Source organism: Cyprinodon variegatus, unplaced genomic scaffold (assembly GCF_000732505.1).
Source record: "Cyprinodon variegatus isolate N-32 unplaced genomic scaffold, C_variegatus-1.0 Scaffold444, whole genome shotgun sequence".
Lineage (NCBI taxonomy): Eukaryota > Metazoa > Chordata > Actinopteri > Cyprinodontiformes > Cyprinodontidae > Cyprinodon > Cyprinodon variegatus.
In genome coordinates, this window is record NW_015150897.1 from 515,674 (window position 1) to 535,106 (window position 19,433).

The window sequence follows — 19,433 nt, forward strand, 5'->3', positions numbered from 1 at the left end:
GTTTTTTTTTTTACAAAATAAATATATTTCCAACCAACATTGACATTTAAAATGCATTCAAGCCCAAAATTATTTGTAATTCATGTAAAGCATACTTTTAATTTTAACATGTTTCTTCTGACTGAAGCAATGTAAGTAACGTCTTGGAGTGGCACAGGCAAAATCCCAACTTAAATCTCTGAAGGGAACTCACCATTAGGGTGATGGCAAAGAGGACTTCTAACCCCATAAACTGCAACCAAAGATAAATCCTTATAACACCAGTAAAAAAAACATGGAAAAAAAGAGGTCAGCTGTTATAGGTGGGGTTTGGTGGCTGCAATGGTATCAATACATGTCTTTTTATTGTAAAGAGTGTGCTAATAATTTTGGACAAATATTTGGTTGAATAAAAATCTTAAGAAATCTAAACTGGTTGAGTTCAGAGTTTACAATCTAATGTTCTCTGTTGGCAAAGAACAGATTGATACCTTTAACCTTTTCCTCCTACTGCCTTTTCTAGTGCCCGCTTTTATCTTTGGCCTTTCTCTCGATCCCTCTTCTCTATTGTGCATCCCACTCATTCCTCTAATTCCTCCTTCTTGATTTCACCCATCCTTCCTTTTAGTCCCTTTATATATTGTCCTTAAACCCCCGACAAATCTTTCCGCTATTCTTAAAATATTATTGTTTGATTTAAAACTTTTAGATTTGAAATACTAAAGATCAGTCGCTTTTTACAATGCAATGGCTGATTTCTTTATGCCTTCAAAACTTTTATCAGCCTCTCCTTATTATGAACTTATTCTTTTAGAAGCCTGTTTCTAACTGATAAAAAAGCATTCTTTACCTTCCCACTCTATCTCCATCACTGGTGTAATTCATTTGCTTTTTTTTCTTCAACTCCAGCGATACACAAAATTAGTTTGGGATTACTGAAGACAATTGCTTTACCCGAGGCAAAAACAAACACCGAACATAAGCCAAATATTGGAACACTAACTCAAATGCTAAGCAGACTCACACATTCCTCTAGGTAACACATATTCCAGAACTTTCTGCTCTGCTCAATTAATCTGCCTCTGTCAAGACTGAGTCCAACTGTCATCACAACACTAATAAAGAAAAAAAGCTTTGAGCTGTTTGCATTTAGTGGCCCCGCTTGTCTCAGTTTGCCCACAGCACGAGCTCGGTGCAACTTGTGTCCCTCACTCTTTTATTTATTCCACCAGCATTGGGGCACAAATCCCTCCTTCATCCCTACGAAAACACTAAAGGCAGCAAGGCCCTGTAAAGCCTCATTAGGCTTAATAACCTTTAGTGAACACATAGTAGACACTCAGTGTGGGGATACATCTGTGGGAATGCATGTGTGTGTGTGTGTGTGTGTGTGTGTGTGTGTGTGGTTGGGTGTGTGTGTGTGTGTGTGCTGTGGGACTGGGGCTAGCTCCAAGCCACAATGTGTATTATTCAGCACAGTTCCTGGATTAAAATGTAATTTCATTCAAAGTCACAAATTGGGTTTTTTACTGTATTAATCTTCATTTTACTAGGCAGAATGAGGTATGTCATTAAAAGGAATGTAACTCAATGAAAGAATGCAGGATGGATAGATTTAAGGAGGGTGAAGTTACCTAGAAGAATCCCAAAGGTTAATCTAAATCGTAAAAACCGTATTAATAATGTATTGTGTAGCTATAAAAGTGCATAGTAGATTTTAGTTGAATATATGATGACATAAAGAGATCTGCTCTTTTAGTATTCAGCAACTGTTTTTATTGGGAGCAATGTTAAAGTTTAGCAGGAAAATAAACTCCATTACATAGACACAACAAAACACTTTTGTATTCAGAGGTGAGCATGGAAAGCAGCACTTTGCCGAGGTATTCATGTCCCTTGTGGTTTTTATCTTTTTGAACTACAAACTATTGTTTTCGGGGGGGAGGGGTTACTGTATCATTGTAACACATATGTATACATATAAGTATATATATATATATATATATAAAAAACAAAAAAAAAATGTTTTCTCTCCCCTCGTGGAGTGGTATGTGTCATCCTCAAGCTCGGGTCCTCTACCAGAGGCCTGGAAGTTTGAGGGTTCTGCGCAGTATCTTAGCTGTTCCTAGGACTGCGCTCTTCTGGACAGAGACCTCTGATGTTTCACCTGGAATCTGCTGTAGCCACTCTCCCAGTTTGGGGGTCACAGCCCCCAGTGCTCCAATTACCACTGGCACCACTGCTGCTCTTGCTTTCCACATCTTTTCTAGCTCCTCTTTTCAGCCCTTGGTAAGGGCTTCTTGTGTCCTTTCTTGTTGATGTTGCTGTTGCTTGGGATTGCCACATCTATCACTACTTCTGCTGTTTGTCGATCAACACGATGTCTGGTTGATTAGCCATTTATGTATATATATATACATATATGGGTGTGTGTGTGTGTAAAAAAGCACGGCGTCTTGGACAAATACAACGCAGAAGCACTTTTCACTGAAGCTGTATGTCATTAAAGATGTGCCTATACTAGGTTTTAGTTCTGAAATGTTTGAGCCTGTGCATTTCTCAGTTGGATTTAGCATTTTAACATCCATGCTACTGTATTGTTGATCTGGATAGAGGTGTCAATACATTTCGGCACAAGGAAATTTAAGTTGACAGTAGCTGCAGGCTACAAAAATCCCATCTTTCCAAGAATCAAAGATGCACTAACAAATTTATTCAGACTAAAGGACAGTAAATTGAAATAATTACCAATTTTTTCAGAATTATATCACTTAAAATAACCCTTCTACATTAAAATGTTTCACTTATTTGTTGCTATTTACAAAGAAAAACATTTAAGTTTATGGCTATAAAATTACTTAATGTAGAATGTCATTTAAATGTTTCTGCAACTATGTGGACTAGGGCTTAAACAATTAATCAGATTATTTGTGATTAATCTTTTATTAAAATACTCATCAACTAATTTAGTAATAGATTATTCATTAACTGGAATATAGAGAATCTAAAACATGGCTTCAGCTAACAGAGCGACCCACTTAGAGCAGAAATTATACCAAGATTGTAAAAAAAAAAAATTTTTTAAAATAAAAAAATGTTTTTCGTCCATAAATATGCTCTTTCCAGAACTCAAATTGAAAAGTTTGTTTCACATGGTTTAATGTCATAAAAAATCTTCTTCAAGGAACCTTTTGGCTATCTGATTATTAACGGATTAATCGAAAAAATAATCAACAGATTAATCAATTTGCAAAAAAATCATTTGTTGCAGCCCTAATGTGGACACTAGCTTCTGAAACTTCAATAAAATGATCATCTTTTGTAGTTGAAATATTCACATGTGGGACCTTAAATGGACAGAAACGGGGTAAGTGATCTAGAAATAGAGAAAAAAACAAACAATTGTTATTTATAATGGATTGGAAAAGGTAGCATTTTCTGAATCAGCAGAAATACCTTAATCTTCCAAGAAAGAAAAGTATATTTCTGGAGCTAAGTGATTAAATTTTACAGGCTTTTAGCATGCAAACAACCAAGCATTGCAATGCAGCTGCGTTTCCATCAGCGTTAAGAAGCTCCTGTCATTCTTTATTCCCTGGTATTCAAATTAGGCCCTGGAATTGAGAACAGTAAATTTTACTCCATGAAAAAAAATCAGGGTGCATTTCAGCAGCGTGACAAGCAGCTCGGGGAGCAAAGGGAGTTAAAGGAAGAGGGCTTTCACAGTGAAGACACAAATAATGAACTTGCGCCATGCCATCGCTCTCACCTAATCACATTTGGGAATCGGCAGAAACCATTTCCTTCAGTTGGAACAGCTAATACATTTCCGAAATAGAAATCATGATCCACAAAATAATTTGTGTGATTTTATCAGCAAATCCGGGAGTGTCTGGTGAGGTTGGACTTCATTAATAATTCATGAATGTGTATTTTCAATCACATTTGTTGCCTCTCTGTTTATTAGGGTTCACTTAAAAATGTTAATTATACTATAAATACCAATGGAAAATAACTATAGACGAAATTCAGCCCTTTATCTAATTATTTGTCATTTATATTTACTATTTCAGATTCATAAAGTAAAGCTTAGACTCAACCAGTCATTTATACAAATGCATATAATGGACATAATGGAAATTTAAAGGGCATCTCATTTTTTTTTTTACACCCCCATCTATTCTTTCTCCTTCTTCCTCTCCTCCCCATTCATGTCTGCTATAGATGGACAAAGGAAATTACAGTCAGGGTCACACTGTGGTTCTAATTAGCCTAAGTAGGTAGGGAGGAATAATGCATCTCCTTGCAGAGATGCATTGCATAGTCCCAAAGCTATTTCTGATGAAGCAGGGAGAGACAAGACAATGCAGACAGACAACCAAGGCCACTCTGTCTCTCATTATGTCCCTTTGTCTTGTTTTTCATTTGGTCAGTGTGGCTAAGAAGGATTTTGCCACACAGGAACACTATGATAATGATAAACATAACTTCATGTGGTGAAATAAAACAATGCCTAAAGAATGTCAACACTTCAGTGGCTAATCTTAGGCCTTGTTAAGTGTGATCTAAGGTACAGATGTGTTGTTTGCAGGACTAAATCCATGGTGGGGTTGTTGAAAGGCTTTAAATTTCGCAGAGCCATGACTTTTTTCAATGCTAGTATTAAGATGAGAGCAGAATGAAATAGTCTAAGTCTTTCTAGTATCTAAAGTAGTTTTTGAATATATTCAGTGTATTTTATTGGCATCTGATCTTTGCCTTGGTTAAAACAACATTATATAAAATGGTGATAACTAAAATTGTACGTTTCTATACATCAGCAACAGGTTACACGACATTATATATATGATTGTAAATGTAAACAAAAATAATTTGATTCACTTTTTATCTAAAGAATGTTTATTATAAAGTAATTTCGGGCTAATATTATTTGTCATGTTGGCTTGTCAAAACACAGACTAGTGCCATGTAAGAGGAATAAATAGTTTCTGCAGGATTGAACTAAAAGCTAAATTTATTTGTGTGCAACTCCCCTCAATACATTGCACATACAGAGAAACAATCCATCCATCCATTTTCCACCACGCTTATCGTTGTGAGGGGTGCTGGTGCCTATCTGCAGCTGTCTTTGGGCGAGAGGTCCACCCTGGACAGGTCGCCAGTCTATCGCAGGGCAACACAGAGACAAACAGGACAAAAAACCATTCACACACACACCTAAGGAAAATTTAGAGAAGCCAACTAACCTAACAGTCATGTTTTTTGGATTGTGGGAGGAAGCTCGAGTAGCCGTAGAGAACCCACACATGCTCAGGGAGAACATGCTAACTCCATGCAGAAAGATCCGGGGCCGGAAACTTTCTGCATGGAGTTACAGTAGCATGTTCGCATGTGATTTAAAGAAGAAATTTTAAGTATTATTTACAAATAAATGTCAGATATGCAGAACTGGTAGAGACATAACTCTGTAGAACAGCAGCAGGTAATTTATAGCATGCTGTAAAGAAAATGTAAGAGTATGATTTTATTAAAAAATCCTTTTAAATTTGTGATCAAATAATAATCATAATTATACAAAAACTAAGAATAAACCTCTAACTGAAAACATATTTGTTTAAGATCTGTTTTTGAAAATTTACTTTTTAACAACATATTCAGCGAGCACTGATTTTGTTCCTTGTTTTTTCTCCTCTTTGTCATACAAAGTTTCCTAATTGTTACAAACCCAGGGGGGATAGATTTGGTTTCATAAACAAACACAAAAACACCTCCTCATTTGGATCAATTGGTGACAGATCCAGCACATTCTGGCACAACCATTTGTTATGCCTCTGTTTTCTCCGGCCCTCCAACCCCCTCTCTGGGGAGCAGTCCTCTCTACCGATGCTACAATGTAAATTGCATTTCTAATTAAAATCATACCTCCTGCTTCACTGTGAAACCAGTGTGCTGTTCCCTGTTTGTACAGGCTAACAATATGCCTCCCTATTGACCTAACCCACTTATCACTGCCCTTTATATGTTTGTGTGTCTGAGGTTCTTTCCTACCTCCTTGCATTCTCTGATTACGCTGCACATTTCTCCCTTGCTACAGAGGTGCACTGACCATCCCACTGCAGTCTGTATTGTTTAAATTCTCAAAACAATGACTTTTTTTATTTAAGCTAAATTATGTGGATTTTCATCTTGTGAATTTTGCCACGTTAATCAAATTTCCAGAAGTTTTTTTGAACTCAAGTCATAAGGTTAACTTCTGTGTGAAAGGATTCAACAATCTTCAGATGGAGTTCATCACAAGTTAAAAAACGCTTCAGCTTTTCCATTTGTGTTGCTGTTTTGTTGCTGTGTAATCCTTAAAAAAATATCTACCATCTCAAAAAAAGAGCTTCCAAATAGACATAACTGATGACATCACATAAAGCATACGGTAACAGGCCAGAGGTCTTTTGAACGTGCTTCTTTATAACTTGTTATTGCAAAGTCCTTCTTCAGAGGTTATCTGTGTTGTGTACATCTGCAACAAAAAGTATGAGATCTTTTGGTGTATACTGCAATTTTTTGCAACAATGAACTCATGAGTGAGGTGTGTTAAAGGGACCGGGGATTGGAATGGCTAGAATTTATTCTGGCAGATCTCCAGCAATCATTTTTAAGTAAGTAGATATAAAAATCATACTGTTTGATCGATCCATTTAATTAGATTCTTTTTTCCAAGTCCCCACTGTTTTTTTCCTGCAAAGCTGCTGCATTACCTGCTACATCTGCCAAAAATGATTGCTATGCAGACAGACGGACTTATGATATAAGTCCAATCCTACAAATTGTCCCTACAGTGAATGCACCTATGGTACAGCCTATTATGGATGGGAAATGATCTGGTGGTTGATCCTGTTTGTGGAGGTTGCTGTTATGAGAATAAGAATTTATCTTAACAACAATAAACTGGAAAGCCACAATATTTCAAGTGCAACCCATTCCAACTCTGCTTGCCAATAATATATGTTGGCAATTAAAATGACTTATTTTGTCTTTTAATTGCTTAAGATTTTAGTAAAAGAGATGTGAAAGCTCAAGAGGACTGTGAAAAAAATTGTGAAAAATAAACCAAAAAGGGAGAAAAATGGTTTGTACTGCAGCTAAAATTTTGATCACAATATTTGGTGATATTATTGTAATATTGTAGAAATATTATGTTGTCTTTATTATAGCTAGAATGATTTTATTTGTAAGTATTTCATATGATTACTTTTGCTGTTATCAAACCAAATACCATAGAAATAACAAAAAATATTTGTGACTCAATTTCTATCCCACATTAAGTAGATAAGCAGGAAAAAAAAATGTGTAAAACAAATTTCAGCAGTAAGGCACTTCAAAGTGCTTTGTATAATCAAAACACAAAATCATAAGAATCATTAACCAGCAACACACAATCAGGAAGATGGTCAATGTGTACTAACATAATTTTTCCAGAGCAGCTCTTTACCGGATATGTTAGTTGGCTACTACTCAAATAACTTTAGCCTTCATATGAAGGAGTTCGTTTTGCAGTTCTCTTAGAGTTTGTTCCAGATTAAAGGTGCAAAAAAACTGAAAGCTGCTTTTCAATGTTTCACTGTGATTCTAGGGATACAATTAAACATTTCATGTACTGTTGTGCTGAACTGTTCAGTGATTTATAAACTAATAGAAGTATTTTAAGGTCTGTTATCTGAGCTACAGGTAGCCATTGTAAGGAGTTTAAAACTAGGGTGATGTGTTCTAATTTTCTAGTCTTAGTGAGGACACGAGTAGCAGCGTTTTGGATTAGCTGCAGCTGTCTGATTAAGATACTGTTAGTTGCAGAAATCAATACGACTGAAGACAAATTCATGGATGAGTTTCTCTAGATTATTTTTGTGATATTAGTTATTTAATTCTGGAAATGTTCTCTAGGTGGTAGAAAGCAAAAATAATAACAGTGTTTTTTGTGTCTCTGAATGTTCAGGCCTGAGTCAATTACTACATTTTTACACCAGACTACAGGTTTCTAAATGTATCACCTCAAGCTGTATGCTGACTCTGGATTGTTCCTTCTTATGTGAAACATTTTTCCAAACATCTGTTCAGTGCTTGGATATGCTCCTGCCCCACCATCCCCCAAACCTGCTTAAAACATGATATACTGTTGTAAGCCTCATTTATGTGAAGTATAAGTTGAATTTATTATTCTAAGTTTAGGATATATTTCTGTTCTTATTTGTTTGTTTATTAGTAAACTTTGAGTTAGACATATGTTGCCAATAATCTAGGCTTCCTTAGTGTGGGCAGGAAGTTCATGTTGTCATGGAAACACACATGTAAAAAAATAAAGTAGAACGGCGGAGCTACACCATTGTTTTACCGTTGGCGTTGCAAACAAGCCGTCATAACGCGTTAAAACAAGTCTCCTGTTCGTCATTTTGAAATGCAAGAACAAAAGAAGGTAAAATGGAAAATTACGATCCTACAACAGTTGTGTGTCATCTGCATAGTTATAACTAATCGTATTATTTTTTAATAATATAAGATAATGGGAGCTTGTTAACATCAAACAGAATAGGACTGAAACTTGGGGCATTCCACACATGACTATATCATTTCCAAAGAACCACAATAGTTGTATGGCTTCCTGTGGGTCCCTTAGAAATCCATACAACTGCTGCCAATCCACTAAAAACCAGAGGGAAGAAGAAATACCAAATATTGCATGATTCAGCAGTCAGATAAAGATAATTGTTTCACGTCAACTAAAGACTGAGTCCAAACTTTATAAGATGCCACTTTACTTGAGCCAAAAGTAAGTCACATTTTTTCCAATCAAAAAACAATCTGTTGTAAAGATTTGAAGATTATAAACAGATTTGTTCCACTTAAGCTTCTAAAGATCATTGTTTTTCTTGTCACTATTTGCTTCATCTTTGTCAGATGCATGTATAATTGAGGGTGTGACATTTAAGCTAGTACATCACACTTTAATGCAACCCAAATGTGGCTCAAATACTTCAGGTTCTATCTTTAAACTAAGCAAAGGCCTACTTGTATTAGGCTTTACCAAAGGTTTAATAGCTTTTACTTCAGCACTGCAAAATATTTCAAGTTCGAACTCTGATGTTAAAAAAATATTTTTGTTGCTAAATGAATAATAGCTCGATATGTCCTACCCATCACAATTGCAATTTTGCTCAACATTTTTTTTCTCAGGTTTTCACTAAGGGGAAATCTCATACTAGCCCTTGTCAGAGTCATCTAAAGTTGCTTTTCTGCCATGACTTTTACTAATAAAAGTAAAAAGCTCCATTCAACATCTGTAATATAAACTACCTTAATAATTAAAAACAAGACTTACAGATTTCCTCTGTATTTAGTTTTTTTTGGGTCAAATCCTGAAGTTAAAATCCACATTTTGTTACTCAGCTATGTTCTTGGATTTTAGTTTGGATTTAGTTCATAGAAGCAGTACATCAATGGGTGGTGTTTTTCGAGTTTAACTACAACATTCTTAAAACAACCACCATTTTCATATGATTTTAAACACATACAATATAGTCATTCAAATAAGATGAACAAATGGAAAAGATGAAACTTTAAGCTTCAGATGTGAACTGAAGAACTCAGAAATTTGATGAGAGGCAAAAAGACTTCTATTAACCAAAAATCAGACAAGAAACAAGGATCAATTTTAAGCATCATACTTGAAATACAAAAATAGCTGAAAATATTTAAAAGTGGAGCCATCAGAGCACAGTGGAATGTTCTTTTTTTCTCTTGCTGGCCTGGTTGGCACAAGTCTATTCTTTTAGCCTCCCACAGCTAAAAAAAAAAAAGAAAGAAACCCTGTTCTGATATCTTCTTTTTCCTCCTTCTCATGCTTGCTTATCTCTTTGCATTTTCAAGCTATTCGTCAAGTAGTTTGGCCTCTTACTTATGTTTGCTCTGTGGACATTAAATAACCCTTACAATGTTGAGAAGAATGCATGGCTCAGAGAAGCCTTCCAACTAGGGCTACGGCTAACTATTAATTTACAAATTGATTAATATGTTGATTATTTTTTCGATTTATCAATTAATATACAGAAAGACAAAGGTTCCTTAAAGAAGATTTTTTTTTACGAAATTAAACCAGGTTAAACCAAAACTTTACCTCCTGAGGAGTTCTACATAGAGGATATTGACAGACGAAAACAATTCTTTATCTGAAATGCAAAATGTTTATACATTTTTTTTTTTACAATTTCAATATTATTACTGCTCTAAGTGGATTTTTCTGTCAGCTAAAGACATATTTTAGTCTCTATACTCCAATTAAAAATTAATCAATTAATGAATTAGTTGACGATTACTTCAATAATCAATTAATCAGGATTAATCTGATTAATTGTTTCAGCCCTACTTCTACCGCAAAACTGCAGACCATTGCCTCCTTCTGTCGCCTCTAGGTTGAGTTTTCATGTTAGGTCGACCTTTTTGTGTCTTTGTCTAAAATGAAGAACTTTGCAAGTTAGATGTTCCCTTCCATGCAAACACACTTTTAGAAGTTAGAGCTTGCTTCTGTGCAAAAGTACATACACTAAAATATATGTGCAAAAGAGATGCAGCTGGCTGTTTGGCCGGATTCAGGCGGATATCGCTGGAAACACTAGGAGGCAAGCGGCCCAGACTGCTCTAATGAATACTAACATAACAGTTCCCCCAGTCTCAAGTCCCTCTTCCTGCATTTCCCTGCACTTAGCTTCCTGTCTCTTTCCATCAATTCTTACATGCTTTTATTTTTTTCTTACAAAAACATCCCCACAGCATGTTGCTAGCTGTTTTACCATGCATTGCAGTGTTTTTAGCCACACATATTGTTTTCCATCTATCATAAACAGGTTCAATTTTGGTTCCATCTGACCATAGAAACTTCTTCCACGTGTGTTGTGTCAGCAACCAAAGGTGGGTTCTGTCTTTTCTTTCAGATCCTGCCTCCTGTGTGTGAGGGTTTTTTCATACTTTATCTTTGCATACATGTGTGACAGAAGTATTTGGGTGCTCGCTTGGATTGAAATGGAAATCACTGGAAACATTTCCTGTCAAGCAGCTCTTGCTGCTGATAGGTGCACGGAAACAACACATGCTTTTTTTATTACCAAACTACATTTTAGTAAAACAGAGAAACAAAGCAACACATGCAGATAAACAACGTACAAATATCTGATTGAACAAAACAGCATGAGCTGCAGAAGCAACACCTCCTCAAAACAGCTATCTATCACCTTCGCAAATGGTTGAATCCTGGTGTTTAAAACCCATCTTCGAAACATCCTCAGAGATCCATCAACAACTGTTTTGGTTCACATCATATTTGTGTTAAAAAAAAGAATAAGGTTAAGACAGAAAAGAAATATGTTTTATTTGCATTTAAAAACCTGCCATTTAAAACTGTGCACTATCAGATAAACATCTTTTGGGCCTTGAGGTCCCCCATACTGCTAAATCAAAGTAAAATCTGAACATCAGACTTTTCTAGAACAGCGATTTTAATGGTGGAGATTGGAGTCTGAGACTGCTAACTACTTCTGCAATTAACCGTGCAGCATTTTGATTGTTTTTTTAGTTCCATGACAATTGTTTTAATCATTCTTTAGATTAGCAGCAGGGATAATTAACTTCATTATCCCCGTTACAATTGCTTTGCCTTAAACTATTTAATTGCTCCTTGGTAGTCTGAATATATGACTAGTTTTTCAGATGCTTAGACAACAAAATCCCCACCATCAGCTATAGGATCAGGCAGATTGTTTTCTGTCAACCCAGTTTTAAGTCACAAGTGTTGTAATAATAATAATAATACTTAAAAAATACATTAAGACAAGGGTTGCTGCTTATTTAGAAGCAAATTCAACAAAATTACCATGTGATATATTTAAAGGATGCTGCTGGATATAATCGTACCTTAGTGACAAGTGGTTCTGTGTCCTCCAGGATGGAAACGAAGGGGATCTCCAGGAAAGAGGACAGGAACTCCACCTGGATCAGCTCCTCCCTGGAGCGTGGAAAAGCGAGCACGGCTGTCACACCTCTGATCACCAGGTCCTGACAGGCGCTGTGGGACAGCGACTCCGGGTCCCATCCCGACGGGGACCGCGCAACCATTTCCAGGGTCAGGTTGTAGGGCAGCAGAGGGGCCGGCTGGGAGGACACGGTGGTGGAGTCCGTCCCGCCGCTCTGGTGCCTGATGCTCGCCAGGGCGCGGTTGAGCGCGTTCTGTATCCGCGCCGGCTGCCGGGTCGGCAGGAGCGCACCGATGCGCACGGTGTGTCCGATCCGTGCCAGTATGTGGCAGGGCGCAGGGTGAGGGAAGCAGGTCTCGGCAGACGAGAAGGGGGTCAACAGAAGGAGAAGCAGCAGCAGAAGCACTCTGACAGAGATGAAAAGGAGACGGGTTCTCCCCGGGGCGAGGCAGCGGCTCCAGAGTCCAGAAAGAGACACCATGCTGTAGATCCGACACACAACTGAGGAGGACAGGGCTCTGCTCGGCGGGAGATGGCATAGCTCCCTCTTTCTCCCAGCTCCACCGCTTTTTTTCGTGCTTGATTTTTCTTCCCTGTCCTGTTTCTTCTTGTTTCTTTATTTTCCCCCTCTAATCGTTTTTCTTTCACATTTCTCTCCAAACCGTTTCAAAGTTTGTATGCCGACAGAGAAAGGCGCGCCGGTGTTGGAGAGGACAGATGAGCGCACTCAGCTTACAGCGGTCGCACTGCTTCTGTCAGTCTCTGCTAGAGGAAGGCACACCAGCTGTGAAGTTTGTGTGCCTTAGTGTGTGTGTGTGAGACAGTGTGTGTGTTTGTGGGTCCACGTGCGTGCCCGCCAATAATCTAACCTCTCACGGAGCTTCAATCCTTGTGAATTTTAATGAGATTACGTTGAATAACATTCCGCGTTTTTAGTTTCTCACTCCGACTTGAATACAGGCAGGATGCTATACGGTATTTGTTGGTAGACTGATGGAACATATTATTATATTAAATGTAAAATGTGAAATAATTAACCACCTTAATTTTATTAAAAGGCTTATATGCATAGACCACATTTTTTCTGCTGGTGAAGATGTGCAAATGCTTTAAAAAAGCAGGATATCACACAAAAATATAACAATCTTTTATATCGAAATAGGCCTACTTACTTTGGTAAAAATAAATAATGGTTTTATCAGCATAACTGTAACACAGTTGCTCTTAATAATTAGCTACATCTAAAACAAAACACATTTTAAATGTCTCCAATAAGAATAGAAAATAAATAAAAAAGTCAGACTTTTCAGCCAAAACACAATCATTTTCTCCTGCCTTACTCACTATAATCAATCATTTCCTGCAAGTCATAATCGAAAAGACAGACTGGGGGACCTGAGTGGAATTTTTTACTTCTAAACACCAGATTCTATGGATATTTGTGTGTGCATGTCTCACAATGGGTTAACAGAAGATTTGATTTCAGAAACCGCTTAAAAACCGTAATAAACTGCAAAGTTGGAAACAGACCAAGGCTCAGACTAAAATATGCATGATGATGCTTTTAATGATAAAATTTAATTACGAGACACAGGAAACAATCTAGAGACCTGATGATGCTGGTTCATTGTGAACCCACAGAGAACTTTGCTGGATGTCACAATAGAGAATTCAAGAAAAAAGTCTGGTACTACTGGTGTGCCGTGGAGATCTGGAGAGTAGTACCCACAGAACAACTTCAGAAACTTAAACCCTTGTAGAAGCTCCAAGAGCTATGACCTGTGCAGGTGTTCTTGTCGGAGAACCCAAGGAACTATAACCCAAAGTAGTTCTACGTGGTCACCCATATGGGAGACCCTAGATACTGAAGTATGAGACATGTTTACTTGGACACCTTCATTTTGAAGCAGAAGTTTGAGGCGAGGAGTGAACCTATATGAAAGGAACAAAGTCTGATTCAGCTGCTGAACCAGCTAAACAAGCTAGATTCCTCTCTAAAATACTATTCAGAGCCATGGAGCAGGCTGGGGGTGTGCAACCTCCTTGCAGGAGTTAGTTAACCTTCGGATGGGACCAGCAAAGGGCGTTAGATTTAGAGGCCGTCGGCAGGATGGATGTTTTTTTTCTGCAGTCCCTGCAGAGACAGCATTCAACTTTGGTAGAGAAGAGCTGTAATGCTGTGGGTCAAATGTTGGTGGCGTGAGGACCAAATTCTTGCTGTATCTCTCCCAACAGCACAGGAAGAGGCAGAATTTCTATATTCTCATATACTTTTTTCAACTTCCAGCTGCTTGGGAATCCAGGACAGAACTTTGGCAGAACTTCTGTCTGATTGGTCCTTTTTGTGACTGGTTCCTACAGTCATACACTGTCAGAGATGGACAAAGGCACATACCACAAAATGGATGCAGCATGAAAGGATTCTAATAACATAAACTTAGTGGATACAATTAACTCAGGGAGCAGGAGAACAAGTAAAGCACAGAAAACAGAACCTTAAATGTCACTGGGGAAGACTTAAAAACAGAACAGGTGCAGCTCATGAAAGAAACTGCATAACACATTCTTGTTTTAGTTTTGTTGTTATCAAGCAAACTAGTTTTTGAAAATTTCTGATTGTACCTCTCTTTTAAAAGCTTATTCTTCAAAGTACCTCTTAATGTGCAAGGGCAGAAAATCCATTTGGGCTGCTTGTGCCTTTTCTCTCTAAACCCAAGTTATGTTTATTTTTCTTTTTATTACAATTAATTAGTACCCCAAATTACCAATAAAAGGCAGCCATGGAACCACAAGTAGTATTTGCATCACTTTTTTAAGAAGCAGAAACAAAACATGCTCCCTGTACAACTCCAAGCTTGTAAATTGTTATAGGAAAAGCCTGAGTGCTGTCTTATTAGTTATGGGGGTGTAAGTAACATGAGTTGTAACACCACTACTCAGATTGAAGATTTACTTTTTCCCCTGGTTGGTTCAGTGTTAAATGATGTAACTGCAATAGAATATTAATGTATTCCAAAATAATGTTTGCCTCCATCTGCATCTACATTTTTAAACTTAGTGATTTCCTAAACAACCTTTCAGCACAACCTTAATCCACCATTTTGGGTTCACTAGCTGTACTTTAAGAAGAAAAACATGATTAAATTGTAAGCTTCATGCTTTAATAAAGGAGCTCAATATGTTTTCCTTGGTAATGGGCCACTTTCAAGCATCTTTAGGGCTTACACCAAGGTGTTCCTGCCAGTCTGTGAACACATAATAGTTAGCTGAAATCTCAGTTTTGCCCCAAGATTTATTTCCACTTCCTTCCTGCCGTCCAACTAGAACATTACCTCTTGTGTAATCACGACTTTTCAGCACCATGGACAGCGCTGGTGCCATAAAAGAGATCTACTGCGCATGGTAATTTAGCTTAAAGCAAGGGACAGCACTAAGTTCTTCTTCCCTTCATTCAGCAGTCATTTCTTCCTCCCCATTTCTGATTTATGATACTTTAAATGTACCTTTTTTTCTTTGAGATTTCCTCACTCACTTTCACTGAGTTTGGCATGCACTGCAGGGCCACTTTCAGGATGATTGCTGACATAAAAAAAGGTTCTTTGGTCAATCTGATAAAGGGATTCCTGTCTTTTGCCCCCCACAAACACACACACACACACACTCATATTCATGGGATCAACATTTCATTTCACAGCCCACTGCATGCCTTGAGTGAAAGCTGTTCTAAAGTTGATATGTCTAAAAAAAGTAAAAAAAAAAAAAAAAAAAAAGTTGTCCCTTTTTCCTGCATTAAAAACTATGGATAACAGATCAAAACCAAAACTTCAGGCCTTACTACATTGCAGACACTCCAACATTAATTTCCTCTGGTACTGAAACTGGGTAGACACTTCCAATAAACAGTAAAAAAGCCACTATTTACAATTGTACTGGTCCTTGAATTAAAAGAAAGAAAATCCCAATTTTCAACCTCCAAGAAATCTTATCCCCACATGCTATCCAGAAAAAAAAAACTTTCTTCAGAACTCAGCTGTTTACTAAACAACATGATGTTGTTGTTATATCCCATCATGATTAAATCTGAGAATACCTCAGTATACCTTAGAATGATATTGTTCTATAGAATTATAAAAGAAAGGTCAAGAAATATAAGAAAACAATATCCTTTGCTTTGGAGATCTCATTAGACACAATTAATGGAGTTTCACTGAAATTGACAGGTTGAAAAATGCTTTTAAAGGATAATTACCCCCACCACCTCTACCCCAACACTGTAATTTAAAGGAGATGCAATGAACCCAGTTTCAGGTGAAATATTTCTATAAAGTATAAATACTATAATGGAGGTAAAGCCTCAACATATAGTAGGCCATAGAAGGTTTTTTTTTAAGCAGTGTCATTAAAATAACAAATTAGTGGCATAGCTAAAAAGCACACTTGTTAGGCTTTAATTGTGAAAAAAAAAAAAGGAAAGCAATGTCCTCTAAAATCTACGATGGACTGGCGACCTGTCGACCCCACTTGGAATAAGCGTGTAAGAAAATGGTAGGATAAATGGATGTCCTCTAAAATTATCCACTACTTTTTTGTTATTTAATAATAAATCCACACAAAACAATTTGAATAAAATTTGTCGTTTTCACAAGACAAAATGTGTAAATGGTAAACAGCATTTGCAAGTTACCTATGTTAGAAATAAAATATTCAAATACGAATAATAAAAAAAATGTGTGCTTATTGTGGTTGTAGAACAACACTGTACAAGGGTATTTCATCAAATTTATTTCAGAAAAAAGGCATTTCCCTTATAAACACACCTCATTACTTAAAACAATCAAAAAGCGTTTGTCTGGTTTAATACATGATCATTTCATAGAGCTCACTTCAAGTTAGCTTTTCTGATATTCGCACTGTTTGTTTAACAAGTACCAAGGCTTTGTTCAAATTTATTAGTTATCTGGTTTCTTGTGTTCATCTCAGTTTGCTCTTTCAGTTTTCAAAATCCTCAGTTTTACAATTAGCCTCCTTAACCCCCATTTCCTTTTTTTTTTGTCTACAGTACGTGTCATATCTCGTTTAACATCCCCAGATTGCCTCCTTTCTGCTCAGAGGTAAATATTGCCATCTGTTTGTGGTTGCCCCGTTTATACATACTGTAATCCTATCTTTCTCAGTTCTCTTTGTTATTGTGTCTGTTCATCCAGGCTGTCGCATTCTCATGCTCCCCTCCTGTTTATTTCCTTTCATTTGTTCCCTAGATTTATGCTTGGATTACCTGTCACTTTGATTTTATGTTCAACAGACCTTGCACCTGCAGCATATTTTGTCCTTTGTAAACTTTCTTTAGCTTTTTTGTTTTCTTTAATCATATTTTGTCTGTTCTGCTTCTGGGTCATCCCAGACCCATGTGTAAAAATCAAGGTCAAATATCTACCCTGGGCTAAGAACTACATTTTTATTTTTATTTCAAATAGGAAATAAAAAAAATGTATGTGTAAAAATCAAGGTTATATATCTACCCTGGGCTAAGAACTATATATATATTTTTTTTATTGCAAAAAGGATATACAGGAAGCCCTTTTAAATATGGAACATGCTCTCTGTTCTGATAAGCGATTAAGACTTTGTCTATATTCTCTCAGGCAAACCTCTGAGTACATGTTTCCCCTTCTAAACCTATGAAAGTTCAACTTTCGTTTAGTTTCTTTTTGATATTGGAGTCAATAATTTTCATATAAACACAACTATGAGCCTTCAGTAAGTCCTAATGGCCGTTCGACAATCTTGCAATTTCTCTGTCGGTGAACTTGCTTAGATGGTCAAACTACATTTTGAAAACAGATGATTTTGATTATTTATTACCCATTAAGTTTGCCACGAGGAGATCTTGTTTCCTGACTCTTGATGAAAAACAACATATACCATCATAACAATGACAAGAGTTTGATTTTGTTTCCTTCAAAGTGCGTTTTCTTCTTTTTTAATACAAACTTGGTGAAGTAAAAAATGTATCAGGTCATTTTCCCATTTGTCAATTTGAATAAAATTCAGAAACAAATGTACTGGCTAAGTTTTTTGCACTGAGACACTAACTATGGTGTTATATATTAACTATTTTCAAAGCTCACCCCAAATATGTTATTCAATCAATGAACTTTCAGAATGCCATATGTTGTTCTGTGAAAGAACATCCAAGTTGCTGTGTTAGGATAAGAAATGAAAGTGTGAAAAACGTCAAACCATGGCAGGAAAGTTTACTCTGCACACATATGCAATACATTTATCACAACCTGTAAAAATGTTAACAAAACATTAAATCCATGTCAAAACTATTTCAGTTAAAAACTTCTGACTACACTAGTGAAACTCAACTAAATGTAGCTATTATACAAAATTCTGTTTCCAAACCGATTTTTTTTCTTGAAGAGTTCAGAGTGAGGTAAAATTAGCTTTTAAACTTATTTTAAGTAATTGGAATGTGTTCAAACCTGTTCACATTGCAATTCCATAGGACTTTACAACAAACATCCTCACCATCAATAATAAAAAGCAAAGAGGCAATTTATTAATGATTAACAAAAACCTTATTAATGTATGATAATGCTTTAGAAGCAAACTATAAACCATTTAATAAACCATGTTAGTTTATCCCTGACCCTAACATTAGTGGGCTTCATGCCTAACCCTAATCTGACTGATTTATATTGTTCTGTCATGTTATTTTATCCAAAACTCTAACATTGGTGGCCTTTAAATCAAACCCTAATCTGACTTTGATTTATATTGACCTGCCATCTTAGTTTAGCCCTAAACCTAACATCAGTGGACTTACAACACCAACCTAGCCGTTATTTTTAATTTAACTTGCCATATCATGTTGGAATCTATTTGCCTTTTATAAATAGTCTAGATGCAGTTTACAGATGGGTCAAACATGAGTAAACTATCTACAAATTATAAGTAAATGATCTCTTTACCATTTATAAATGATGATTTTAATTTTTATTGTAAAGTAACCCAATATCCTTTTATTTGATTAATAATTAGCTTTGTGAGTTTGCTTCCAAAGTAATAATAAGTGGTTGGGATTTTCTTTTTAGCTTCTTTAGCTAGATTTATTAATTAAAATAATATATCATACAGACAGCAGACTTATGTAAAGTACTCTTCTTCACATATCAGGAAAAACATAAAAAAGGTTAGTTATATTAAACTTTGTTTTAGCTTCATAAACAATAGCTCTATGTAATGATCTGCCCTGATAGCTGATCTAATTACTCACTTCACGCACCTGCCATAACCTCCCTACTCAGTAATTATCATTAATCTTATCTAACTGCTCCTTTGGCCTAATGATGTCAAGCGGAAGGTTCAGGTCTCTCCGTTGCATTCAAACCAAGGTCCAGGGGAAGAGAGAGAAAAAGGGTTTTCTCTGTGGATTTA

At 36.5% G+C, this 19,433-nt stretch overlaps 1 protein-coding gene across 1 annotated transcript in view; it reads right to left on the reverse strand.

The window, feature by feature from the left end:
- The window catches only part of LOC107093744 (glutamate receptor ionotropic, NMDA 3B-like), a 145,542-nt gene extending 132,935 nt beyond the window's left edge, over nucleotides 1–12,607 (reverse strand). The window contains exon 1 of the mRNA XM_015388989.1: nucleotides 11,932–12,607. Within this exon, the coding sequence (XP_015244475.1) occupies nucleotides 11,932–12,471 (540 nt within the window). The 5' untranslated portion in view covers nucleotides 12,472–12,607. The remainder of the gene's footprint in view (nucleotides 1–11,931) is intronic.
- Nucleotides 12,608–19,433: the final 6,826 nt, after the last annotated feature.